Here is a 14,006-nt window from a genome sequence, read left to right on the forward strand (position 1 = left end):
GGCTATTGTAAATAGTTCTGTATGAACATGTGGGTGCATATATCATTTTGAATTAGTGTTTTCATTTTCTTCAGGCAAATATCCAGAAGTGAAATTGCTAGATCACATTGTATTTCTATTAATTTTTTGAGGAAAAATTATTTTTAATTTCATATTTTGTTTCATTGCAGGTATTTTTGTATTTTGCTTTAAATCCTGTTTGGAATGAAATGTGACATAAAAAAATAATAAGTGCTATCTAAATATTTGTATAAACCTTGATGATATTTTCTTAACTTGAGTTGGGGTGTTTGAATTTAGTGTTTCTTATTTTAAAAATACAGCTTAGGATGATCCAGCAGAAATCACAACATAAACCTGGTTAAAGGTGATGCCATTACTGTCTTGTTTAATCACGTTTTTGCCCTTTTGGGGGAGTGTGCGTGGAGTCGGGGGGGATATATCATTCCCTGTGTCTTATTTCCATACAAGACAAGCAGATAGTCTTCTAAATTTTATTCAGAATAAGATCAGCAGAGTAGAAATACATCAGTGGTACATGTGAAAAAGAACTTGATTCCTTAACAAAATCAGTACTAATGGGTCAGGAGTGGACCCTAACTGTGCTCCACTTTAGCTACATTCAACTACCTCTGAAGATAAGTTGGCCTGTGGAACATATTATGAAACAAAAACGAAAACAAGCAACTGGTAGAGCCAAGAAAATCATGTGTAGTCTTAGTTTGCATGAGATGGGGCCAAGATGCTTTTGATCCAAGCCTGGTATTTCCAGGTTAATAGGATGTAGATTCCAGGTTTCTTGGCATCACCACATTTACGACCTCCAGAGACTAGGGCATGGAAGGCACCTTTGCAGATCAAAGGGCCCCCTGAGTCACCCTGGAAAGAAGAAAACAGGCAGATACTTGGTAAGAAGCTGTTGAACTTTTTCAACCATCAGCTGTTAGTTACTCAAAGGATTATTATCTGGGTCCTTGGTTTCTTTGTGTCCTGCAGAGTGCCTGATACAGCCCCTGACGCAGTATAGATTCTCTGTGTCTGTGTCTCCATCCAGGACCATGGTTCTGTCCATCTGTCTGTCTGCCTCTCTTTGTCCATGTCCCTGTCTCTGTCTAAGACTATGTATATTTACCTCCTTTGGTAATCAGTGACTGCTGAACTTTATTCATGAAGAAATGGGTAGGCATAAAGTTTGAAATAACCCACGGAAATAAAAGAAATTTTCAAAATTATGAATTCCATTTTGGTGCTCATGGATTTGAAATCAAGTTGCTATTGAGACTGGTAGAAAAGAGCAATGTGTTAAAGTAAATGTCTTGGTGGCAGGTACTCTATCTTCTCTATTATTTTTTTCTATCATCATATGATTGAACGTGGGGCTCTGCACATACTCAACACTTAGTAAATACTTGCTCAATGAACTGATTCTTTAGGACTCACTCTGACAACAAAACAGTACACAAAAATTCTGTCAAGGAAAGTGACAAGGTGATAGAGGGGGAAGCCTGGCCTTTCAGATAAGGAGCTAGCGTTCAAATCTAAAGAGCAGTCTTTGCCTCTGCTGCCAATCACATCAAAAACGGCAGTACTTTGTGCTTGGTTGGCTGTGAAAGTAGAGGCTAAGGGGGTTGATGATCTTGGGGCACCACAGTTACACATGATCTTTGTCATCATCATCCCCTCCCCTTGATAATGCTTAATATAGTATAATGTGAATATTATATCATATTTTTAAAAAAATTAGTAATCCATCTGTGCTAGGTAGCCTTCATTACCTGTAAACATGATCACCTATTTTTTTCTTTTTTTTTACTACCTCAGGAAACAGAAGATTTTGAAAAGCATGACTGTTGTTCCTTTTAGTCAGTTAGCAGTTAGTCAACATTATTTAAGAAACACATAATATACACTTGAGCTTTTTGCATTTGAGTTTTAGAAGACCTATTGGTTTAAAGGTGGTGATGGTGGGGGGTTGAGAAGTTATCTTCTAATCACCACTACTGACCTCAGAGTTGGTAGGCTTTCTAAGGGCGGTAATACCCCTCAGTAAAAGTTATCAGATATAGTTAACTATCCTGATTAACAAACACTTAATGAGTGTTTACTATGTGTTGCGCAAGTACTTATGACTCATTTGCACTGGTAGATGAGAAAGCAAAGAGAACACTGTGCAGGATCGGAGGGCACATTTTTGGAGTTGCGATGCGATGTTCTCCACGCCTCTCCCCCTCGGTGCGGGTGTGCAGGTGGGGCCTGACTGTAGCTCAGCAGCCTGAAATGCCTGTTTGAGTGAGAGGTTCTTACCTGGCAGGAATCCTTCTGGCCTCTGGCATCTCCTGCACATACCATGTTTTTAGTTATAATAGGGTCGTGGTTGTAATAACTTTGGCTGTTGCAAACTTTCCGACTTATGACAGTAACAGTGACTTCTCGCAGGGTATCAGAGGGCCTTAAACATTCTGGGTCAGTGGCTCCCCAGCCAATAACCTGGCATTTTGTTCCAGCTGTAATATCATTTTTGGCTCTTGGGTGGAGCAGTTGGACATGTTTGTTGAGTTTTGCGGCCGTGTGAAGCTGACAGATTGAAAAGAGAATAAATTATCATTTGTCCCCAGTGGTATTATTAGCCTGAGTGATGTATGTGTGGTCCCTCTGTGCTAGGAGGGCGTCCCTCTTTTTGAATCTACTTTGGTGGTAGCCCACAGCTGCATTTGTGGTTGTTGCTTTTCTGAACATGCTCTTCATTTCCCTTAGAGCTCAGTGATCCTTGGGGAGGGAGCTTACACAGAGCAGGAATTTTGCCCAGTCTCTAGCAAACTGGCCTTTGCTCCGCATTGGATGGTTTGCTGTGGAATAACATCCATAGGTCATGACTTTGAGGGCTGGGCTATTTCCTGCTAGATAGGACCCTTGAGTATGGTCTAGACTAAGTTTGGACTAGACTAAGTATGGTCTAGACTAAGTTGTAACTCACTTCTATATCCCTGAAGTCACTTGCTTGGCTCTGTTGTATAAGTGACTTGTATTTTTCACTTGCTAATGAGAAAAGCATTGGGGAAAAAGCTTGCAGTGTGGATCCTTGGGCCTGTTGGGATGTTCCCCTCCCACGTATGCGAGCATCAGAACTGTTTTAACTTGTATAAACACAGCCCAGATGCATCTGTGATAACTTCTTGTTTCTCTCGAGGCAGTAAATGGGCCCTTATAAAATATGTCACAATCACCTCGAACAAGGGGAAAGTGCCAACAACATCCTTTTGTGTAGATGATTTAACAACTGAACTGTGCTGTATAAGGATGTTGGAGAAACTGAAGGAATGCAATGCTACATACCTCAACCAGCATAATATCATTTGATTTAGGATCTGATGTAAATCTTGGGAATCGTATGAATCTTTTAATCTCAAATGTTTGTTTGGAGCCCTCATTCTTTGAGAGAGAGTGTGCTCCTAAAATCACTTTGGAAGACTTGTCTTTGGCAAACCTAAAAAAAGCAAAGAGAATAGACACCACAGAATGATTCTCAAATCTTCCAGTGAGGAGTAGAAATTGTGGAGGAGGCCATATACCTGCAGGAATAAGGACCAGCTCCAAGATAACCTGTGTAGGATTAGGTGGAGTGACAGAGGTGTCAGTGGACACCCAATCATGAATGGATGATAACAAGGACCAAACCCATCCCACTCCAATTCCCCAGCCTTGCAAAAGAATATCAGGACTTGTACCCTACTGTGGGGAAAAAGGAGTGAAATCCTATGTGACTGAGATCAAGTTTACAGTAAAGTTGTGTTAATTTATATAAAAATAAAGGAAATTATATTTCTCGAGTTTGTGGGTTGTGATTTATATCCACCATTGTTAAGCTTTTTTTATTGAGGTAAAATATACATAACATGAAATTTATAACTGTAACCATTTTTAAATGGTTCTGAGGCATTAAATACATTTACATTGCTGTTCATCCATCACCACCACCATCAATATCCAGAAATTTTTCATCTTCCCAATGTTAAGTGTTTTAATAACTAAAAGGTAAAAAGGCACAACTCTACACTTGCTAATCTGGTATGTCTAAACCTCATCTCAGGGCAATATGGAGAAGTAAGGTCCATTAGATGACTTTCAACTATACTCATATGTTCTGTCCCCTCAGTTAGAAAGATGATTTAGACAAGAAGGGAAAACTTTCCTCAAGGTGAAAAATCATTTGAAATTAAGACATAGTAGTCATTGGTAATTCCATTGTGGAGATTTAGAGGATAAAAACTGGTGAGTCAGATGAAGAAACAACAGTTTTTTTTTTTTTTAAACTCTAGTCATATACAATTTTAGTACCAGTATTTCAACAGTTGATCTGGTTTACTGTATGTTGAATAAAATTATATTTACATCTAGTTATGAAATATATAGATTTTTTTTTTTGAGATCTTGACAATACCTTGAGCCATTTGCACACTACAAAAATATCCCATTTTAATGTGTGTTCTCAGGAAATGACTTCAAATCCTTTTTTGGAACGAGGAAGGTGATAAAAAGAATTATATTTGTTTACATGTAACTATTTCATTGTCACGTGGAAAAGAGTCAGGGCAGATTACAATAAAAGCACACATACCCAATAAACACACACATATACATATGAATAAAGATTAATAAAAATTAAAAAGAGCACAGAGACATATGGAAAAAGGAATAAGAGGTTGTTTCAGGTTTGGGGAGCCAGTATATGGCTATGCTGGGGTGGGTTTGCGTATGGCAAGGCTGTGACTGCTGGGAATTACCGTTTTTTGGTTTCCACCAAAAGAGTTTATTCTGGTTTATTTTGGGAATTCCAGCTCTATTTGTTGAAAAGTTTGTCTATTGCAAAATCAGGATGGGGATGAAATTTCTCAAAGGATGTAGATTGGATTTCTCAGGATTGATTCAAACCCAAATTCAGCGTACTCACTAAACCCAAAGCTTTGGAGGGGAAGGATGATATAAAATCCCTGGGATTACTGATATAATAGAAAAGATGGATACATACATAAATAACTAACACAGGAAGGCTGGGAGATACAAATGCAGGACGTGGAAGATGAATTCTGACTAGGGGAAGGGTGCTGAGAAAATGTCTGTTTTTCCTTCATCTTTTACCAATTTCCTTGATTTGTTAACGGCTTTGAAGTGTTTTAGTTATTTTTGTCTCCACTGGGACATATGAATACCAAAACCAACCCAAGCAGACCATGAATGTTTTCTGAACTTTCCATTTCTAGATACACTTCAACTGTAATCTGTACTACAGAGGTCAATTTTTTTCTGCCCACAGGATACCTGGAATTACCTGAGTTCTAGGATCCCACCTCCTTACCTAAATCCAGGTATGAATTCCCACCGAGGAGAAGTAACAATACTAGTGTCTCTTTTGCACAGCGCAGTGTTTCTCCACAGGTGGTCTTTGGACCACCTGCGTCAGAATCGTCTGGAGGTTTCTGGCTGCATGGCACCTCTATAAGCCCTGTGCCAAGCCCCTTCAAGCCTCTTATTTCCTCTGCCACTCTGCTTTGGTACTGAGCAGCGTTTCTGCTTAGACCCATTCCTCTGGGTGTGTTGGTGAAGGTAGGGTCCCTAGTTTTGGAATTCTCTTGCCTAAGAGAGGAGGGAATTACCTGGCTGTCAGAGATGGGCTGTCATGGTTTTATCCCATCAACATGACTGGACCATGATATTTGTTCCTCAGTGATTACCATGGAAGGTACAGATATTAATATAACATTAGATGACATTTATTAGGTTACTGTAGTGTGCGAGGTTTTGTGCTAAGCATTTTACATATTTTCCCTCATTTAAACCTCACAACAGCCCTGTGAAGGAGGTATATGATTATCCCCATTTTGCAGATGAGGGAATTGATGATCAGATAAATTGACAAACTTGAGAAAGTCCCACCAATATTAAACGGAGGCTCTGGGATGCAAATGCAGGGGGATTAAAGCTTCTTTGGTTTGAACCTGGGGTCTGGATTGGTAACCATTCTACTCTGGGAGCCTTGAGTGATTTGGGATGGAGTGAGGCCATGTGGAAGGGGCTGGGTTGGAGCGGGGAGGTTCCATCCGTTCACTGGCTAGGCAGGTGAAAGGATGGGGGAGTGTTCAGTGGGAGAAGGCATTGGAGGAGACTAAGGAAGACAGTGGACAAGAGTTGGTGAGAGTTTTGCTTCTGATAAATTGAAATGCTGAAAATGTTATACAAGAGGATTTTTTACTGGTTTCCTTTTATAACTGGCATGGCAACTAATAAAGGGGCCAAGAGACTAAGTGAGGAACTTAGTGTGGATGGGTAGTGAGAAGGGAATACCCCAGATTTGGCCCCCTTCACCATTTTGCTGAGAGAAGGGCCTGAAGTTAGTGAGCTATTCTCATCGGATACTTAGGAGTCCATTTGTGGGAAGCCACCATTGAACTATTTCATAAATATTTTGGATTTCACAAAGCTTAATGTTTTTCTAAGCACCAATCTGCCTACATTTTTACACCCAAGTGTCCTGTAGAGGAAATCTGATCCACATATTCTGCAGTTCTTTAAACTACAGCCATTTAAAATAATATTTAGCAATAGTTTTTTTTTTTTTTTTAATTCCAAGACCTCTTTTTCCCAATTTTTCAATTTGGGAATCTATTTCTACTGAGTCAAGTTCACTTGACAAAATTTAAAATTCAACTTAATAATACTATTTACCTTTGGATAGCAATTTATGGCTTGTGAAGGACTTCACATACTGTTCATTCATCTTAGCAAAAACCAAAACCCCCAAAATCCCCTCCCCTCCAATTTATTTCCTTTTTTCTATCCAGCGTTTGTTCAGCATTTATAATAAATCAAGCTTTGTGTCTGGGGAGGTTATAATCCATTTGAATGTATAACCACAAGCATATTTGAAGATGTGCATATTCTGAATTGAATGAACATTTATTGATAGTCACCCTCTGCTTAGCTGGTCCCCAGGGGACGAGTGCCCTAGAAAAGACAGAACTGATGAGGACACAAGGGTGATTTCTGTGACAGCAAGAGCCCTGCTTAAATGAAGTAACCATGCTAAATCGGAAATTAGTGGCTTATTGCTATTTAGAAAAAAAACAGAAGTTCTCACAGTTTGCAGGCTTCAGAATTTCTAATTTGTGTTCGAACAGTCTCATTAAAATGGGGCAACCAAGCAAAAATCCCCAAAATATGAGAAGCAAGTCAATTCAGTTGTTCCATTTAGATATAACTGATGCCTAGATAGTAAATGATTATGGCTAAGAGGTTCTTAAGTGAAGTGCTGTCATATTTGTAAGGAAAGGAGAAGGCCCCATCTTTTCTTAGCTTATTCAGGCAAGAAACATAAGGAAGAAACATACAAACAAAAACCACCCCCCGGGCTTCCGTGGTGGCACAGTGGTTGAGAGTCCGCCTGCAGATGCAGGGGACACGGGTTCGTGCCCCGGTCCGGGAAGATCCCACATGCCGCGGAGCGGCTGGGCCCGTGAGCCGTGGCCGCTGAGCCTGCGCATCCGCAGCCTGTGCTCTACAACGGGAGAGGCCACAACAGTGAGAGGCCCGCGTACCGCAAAAAAAAACAAAAACAAAAAACAACCACCCCCCAAGCCGAAACAAACAAACAAAACAACAAACGCCAAATTCGTTTTCTATTGCTCTTCCTTTTGTGATGGTAGCGGCATCCCAAGAAGGGTTTTGGACATTTTTAGCTGAAGTAAGAGAATCATAGAATGAGAGGTTATAGTCCGTCTTTAGAAAAGCTTTCATTTTACGTATCCCAGAAAAAATAGCTCTCTCTCTCTCTCTTTTTCTTTGTAAATCATCTATACTTTTTTTTTTTTTCACCTAGTTAGATTGTTGCCCCTTACAGCTGTGATTCCCAAGCTGTGGGCCTCAGACCTCTGCGGTGGGCATTGAGCAGAGGAGTTAAGGTAAGGCGTCTCAAAAATCTATTAGCAAAGCAGGCTCCTCATACATATAACAGTAATAAGAGCTGCAACTTATTTGCAGCTTACTATGTGCTAAGCATGCTAAAATATTTAAATAGACACTATTTAATCCTCAAAACCCCATGAAGCAGTTATATACTACTATTATTATTTCCCATTTGTAAAATGGGGTGCAAACTCAGGTTGTCTGATTTCCCCTAGCAAGGTCAGGAATACTGCCGCTTCATAACTGTTGCTGTGTTCCCAGGCATTATATGAAGGACTTGAATTTGTCTATTGGGTTGCCTAGATCTCCCAGAAAAGGAGAACTTGGGGCAGAATCGCGGATGTGTGAGAGGGTAAATAAACTCCACCAGTTGGTCAGTTAGCACAGAAGCTAAGGGTAGATCAAATTCTCCCCTGGGAGAGGTGAGCTTCTTTTCTAGACAACTTGAGGAAACACAGTTAGCCTAATACTCACCGAGAGTGGCAGTGGGCCGCTGTCAGCACCCACTGTGGATGGATTAGCACGCCCCCGCAAATGTGATTGCCGCCATACTGCACGGAAGCCATAAATGGCCTGGAATGAGGTGACGCTTCTCTCCCTCCGATAATCTCCATGTTGAAACCTCCAAAAGAAAACCAAAAGATTTAACGCAAAAGATCTAAGCAGATTATTTCATGTAATTCTTCTTCTGACAGTCATTATATAATTTTTCAAAGATTAAAAAAAATCTTTCAGTCACCTAATAGTTATTATAATTTTACTGATGAACAACTGTAGAATACATTACAGTTTAGAAGGAGCTACATGGAAGTAAAAATTATTTTCATTTATAATGTAACAATACAATCACTAGAAAATCATTTAATTCTCACATGTGGTAGGTATAGGAGATACTTACACTCTGGAGTCATGTAAGTCCCGGCTATTAGGAAACATAGAAAAAAAGAAGAAAATTTAGTCATTTCAATGGCTTAGATTTAAGAAGCCCAGATGAAATATTGTGACTGTATTGGTGAAGGAAGAAGTGTCTGAAGACTGAGTTTCGATTTTGTAAATTTAACTTTCTCACCACAAGTGTTCTAGAGGTAAAGTTTTTCACACCTAAGATTAAAGGTATATATCAGTTTGGGGAGTTTCAGAATTGCGCTTTTAGCATTTTTAGAGCAAGGTATGTGTGCCATAAAGTACTCATTTCTGTAGTTAACCATTTTCAATATCTGTATAAGTATTCATGTTATAAATGGTGAGAGAATAAAAAATATGCAAGCCATAAGAACTTAATGAGGTTCAAAGATGTTCATTGCTCTAAAGTAATACTTACTATTTTTCCTGGCAGAAAATGATGCCTATCATATTTAGTTTCTCTCTATTTTTCATTTGGACATAGATTTATTATGTAGAGAGACGTGGAACCTTGCACAGATCACGGCTGCTTTACAATAAGGCTTAGCTAAAGCCTGAACATCATCCAGAGAAACCCATATGTTTTGTAGCAAATTTATTCCTAGTCATGCCATTTTCTCTAAATTTGACCAAATTTGGTTAAATTTTCATTACATTTTTGGAAGATTTAATAATGTTATTAAAGGGGAACATTGGCAACATATTTCTAATTCTGAGTGTCTCTTTTACTCATTTTTAATTGAAAATGACCATGTGTTTATCCAGGGCCTTAATAATAATATCTTTTAAAAATCAAGGACTGCACTTTGTCACTCTCCCCAGGAACAGATGAAACACATTGCCAGGCTTTCTACTGTACTTTCTCCTTCACTACAAAAGGTATTTGACTTAAGATTCTACGAAATTTTGTTTGTGCTGGGTGCTGATCTATAGTGCAAATGTTATAAAATATGGATAGACAAGTCAGGCACCATGCATGGCCCCAAACACTTTGCAGAAACACTGACCAAAATTTACCTTGAATTAACAGATCTTATTTTCCTTTTTCTAAGATATATGTGTCCTATCTTTTATTTATTTTTTATAAAGGAGAATTAAAATACAGAGCTATTTTTCTTGGCAGATTGCAAAAGACTCCTACTAAATTGCTCTCTAGCTTAAGACAGTGGAAATAATAAAAAAACAATATTATACTTGTATATTCTACATTATAATTTAATGTGTCTTAAATTATTTCCAGAATTCTCTTTACATGATCATTTATATGTTTTCATGTCTTATGTCTGTGAGAAAGGCAGGACAAACTACTATTTTTATGTTACAACTGAAGAAATAGGTTCAGAGAGGCTAAGTAATTTGCCTAAGGTTACACAGCATACAAGCTGGACCAAATCATTTGCCTCATCTAAAGTAACTTGTATGATAATAAATATACCACCAGAGCACAGAATTTGAGAAATATCCTGTTTGCACTTTACCAGGATGCAGCAACAGTAAAGCTCTCCTGCATGGTAAATAAGAAGAATTAACAAAACCAATGCAGAGTAGTGACTTCCTGTCTCATAGACCTGTGGGTGAGACAAGGAGGAGCCGGATTAAGAAAAGCCACAAACTTAAAGCAGATTTGTTATTTCCAGCCAAAGGTCCTTGTTACTTTTCAAGTCATTGTTGTCACTGTTGGTGTGCCTTGATGGATTCCTCATGTGCCACTTCTGCAAGCTGTAAAGTGGGCTTGATGATGCCAGCTCCCCACTGTATTGCAGTGATGTTGGGAACATAAGAAAGATAATGTGTGACATTTGGAAGTGATTTGAGCTGTGAGGAAGAAATGAACTGTGTAAAAGACAAAGCTTCATTTTTGCCAGGGTGACAGGGGGGCATGGTTAAAAAATCTCTCAGATGCTTATTTCTGTGTAGTAAGGACTAATATCCACATAGGTTTTTACAAATTGCTAGGCATTTTCAACTCTATTTCCTGGGAGGTGGCTGTCATTAGTCTTGTTTTGTGGATAAAGACTTGCTGGAGATTACTGACCTAGCAGGTGGCAGATCAGTTCTTAAACCCTTAGGTGCTGGCTCCAGGGTCCATGTGGCTTTCAAACTGGCCACATGCCTGCCCTACTTTGAGAAGTTCTGGGGCTTAGATGCTCTAAGAGGCAAGCTGGCTGTGCAGAGGGAAAAAGGATTTAGCCATATACACTGCAATTAGACATGGTGAGATTTAATTCAATTGGGAGGTTGTTGTTTTTTTTTTTTTCTTTTTCTTTAGAATTTTTGGCTTTTTTTTCCGGACGGTCTCATAACTCTTTCTTGTAGCTGTCCTGGAAAATTCTGAGAATCATGTTGGTTTATAGTAAGGAGTTATTTGGTTTGGGCTTCAAACCGATGCAGGGGTTAATAGCATCATTTGTTATAACATTCAGGATCCTGGATTTGAGAACAGTGAGCTGTGTAACATGATGAGCTCCACCATCTAATTTATTTCTTGGTGTCGATTTTTGTTCTGTTGAGTCTGCTGCGGGGAGAGCCGTGTTTGCTTTGGATGAATTTTGTAGCAGCTGTGCTGGGCTGAGCAAGTGTGAGGCGGTGCTCCGAGCGGGACTGGTTCACAGGTCAGGGGCCTTGAGGTTCTCCTTTGCTGTGTTGTGTTCAGCTGTCCCTATTAGCTGTTCTTGGGGATGCTGATTTTGAGCTCCGGGTTTTTGTTTTCCTCCATCCCTACTCCCTCTCTTGACCCTTCTGTGTTTCGAGAGACCCATACAGAGCAGTTGTCTGGAAGCTCCAAAGGCCACGTGTGGTTCTCTCCGTTGGGCTTCCATCACATTCATTAGCCACGCCCTCTAAAGCCTTGTCATTCAAAGGATGGCTACCAGACGTGTGCCGGTGTGTGACCTGTTTATTACCCATCTTGCGCAAGATGAGGACAGAAATTGAGAGACAGAGTTTAGAGGCTGTTACAGTCATTTATCATGACTCTGTACTAATTTATTTTATTTAATGAAATGTAATTTAATGTCTGTCCAACCTAATCCTATAATAAGGCATGCATTTTGTATGGCTTTTTAAAATTTTAATTTAATTTTCCTACTCGTCTTTGTTTTATTGTATAAAAGTATCAGTCCACGATGAATTGAAACAAAAACCAAACAAATGAACAAACAAACAAAATTTCAAAACGTACCTGGTCTACCCCATGGGTAGTATGAGTACTGCTCTGTAGACACAACTGCAAAGCATGTCTATTTCAAGCCCTTCCCATTTCTTCCCTTTTGACCTCCTTTGGAAAGTTTTCCAACACCAAGGTTTCCAAGACTCCCATGGCTGTCCTGCACCAGGCACCTGAGATCAGGATTTGGCAGAATTCTACTGGGTCCTTCCTTTATGACCACCTCCCTCTGGGGCCTTGGTTTCTGTCCAGTAATGATTTAGCTAATCTGCTACATGCAGCTGCTAAGAATTATGATGAAACTATGGCAGTTTTGAAAATTGGAGTAGGGAGGGTTATTGGGGTGCTGTATGATGACATTATGTCCAAAGGTGCCCAGAAGACAAATCCTACTTCAGATTACAGCCATTCCTTCCATGAGATTCCATAAAATGGATGAGCTTGAGAACAACTGCAAAGGAAAGCAAAGTATCCCTTGACTCAGACCTGAAGCTTTGGACTTAACCTCAGTGTAGAGAAACTGGGTAAGCTGCGTTGGAGCATATGGAGCCCTGTCTTTTCTTAAGCCACTTCATTTTAAATACTTCAGAGAACTGCTCCATGATCTCCCTTTGGTGGAATGATGATGGTGATTAAAGTAGGATGGAGGGAAATTTGTTTTACATTTCTCTGCCTTTTAATCAGAACATATTTTGCATATTAATTATCTTCCTTTATTAAATATGAGTATGTTTCCTACTCACCACTACTGAGTTAAGTAACACAGTAGTCCTTTAACCTCCTCCTCCTTTACTCCTCTCCAAGTCAACTATGAAATAACTGCAGTGGATGAGAGGTACAATGGGTGAGTATGGACGGTATCTTGGCATAAGGAATAACCACACGAAAACAGCTTGAGAATTTGGCAGATGGGGATTTCCCAGTACACCTGGAGCTGGCTGCGTGGCCAGACACTGTCCTGATCTCAACTTTTTCTCCAGGCCTCAAGCTGCCCTTTTGTGACACCTCTTCTTTTTCTTTTCTTCTTCAGGGTGGCTTTTGATGTTCATTTTCACTGAGTTGAAATGTTATGGGAGGGAAAGTCCCACATGCTGTGGTCCTGTGATGTCACTGGACATACGGCAGATCACTCACACTGTCTGCAGTGTTTGTCCTAAAAGATTTACACATGTGAAAATCCTTTCAACAGGGATGACTGCCAAAGGAATGTTTGTAGCCTTGATCTCTCTCTCAGCAGCAGACTTGTAGGGCCACTGGCCTTGCACAGAGGAATTGAGGACTTGCATGAACCTGGTGGGGCTTTGGGAAGAAAACTGGGGTCCATGTGTAGTCAAGGGAAAGATGTCAGGGGAAGAACTTGGTGATAGAAACCAGAAGAAATGTGGAAGCAGGAAGGGAAAGGAAGGAAATAAATAAATATTGCAGAGGAAAGAAGAAAACAATCAATGGAGGATGGGAGGCCTTACAATGAAACACTTCCATTTATATTTGAACAACTCAGATACTGTGATGTGTCCCAAGGCAAATATATCATCTTTTTTACAATAGAAACACATCTGTTAAAAGGAATAACCTTATCACATTGAAAGCAATTAAGTTGTTTAAATGAATCAGATTGGTTTCATAAAATAAAGCAGGAAAACTAGTAGTTATTTCAGAGAGGATGATCAGATTCATTCATAAGGGAAACACAGTAAATGCTGTTGCCAAGCTGGAACTCAATAAACCAATTGATTCAGTATTCCTTAATTTTTCACTTACAATGAATTCAAGTAGAAATTGTCACACAGTTCTAAGTGTGATAGAAATACTTTTCCCAAAGGCGAATGATTAACCAAACAACACACACACACATACACACATTTGCACATTCCCCTGCCCCACACCCACTGATCCCTAAATCCCTATCGTACTCTTTATCACAAATAAATTCCAGGTGGATCAAAGATTTTCTATGAAAAAAGTGAAACCATTATAAACA

The 14,006-nt window shown here is 39.5% G+C and overlaps 1 protein-coding gene across 1 annotated transcript; it reads right to left on the reverse strand.

Moving 5' to 3' along the window:
- Window positions 1–361: 361 nt before the first annotated feature.
- Window positions 362–8,978, reverse strand: GZMK (granzyme K). The gene is made up of 5 exons (XM_007469282.1): window positions 8,855–8,978; window positions 8,431–8,578; window positions 3,334–3,484; window positions 2,305–2,574; window positions 362–879 (listed from the first exon to the last, which is right to left on the reverse strand). The coding sequence occupies exons 1-5, from the start codon at window positions 8,916–8,918 to the stop codon at window positions 718–720; spliced, it is 795 nt and encodes a 264-aa protein (XP_007469344.1). The 5' UTR covers window positions 8,919–8,978; the 3' UTR covers window positions 362–717.
- Window positions 8,979–14,006: the final 5,028 nt, after the last annotated feature.

This window comes from Lipotes vexillifer, unplaced genomic scaffold, assembly GCF_000442215.2.
Source record: "Lipotes vexillifer unplaced genomic scaffold, Lipotes_vexillifer_v1.1 scaffold810, whole genome shotgun sequence".
NCBI classification, from domain to species: domain Eukaryota; kingdom Metazoa; phylum Chordata; class Mammalia; order Artiodactyla; family Lipotidae; genus Lipotes; species Lipotes vexillifer.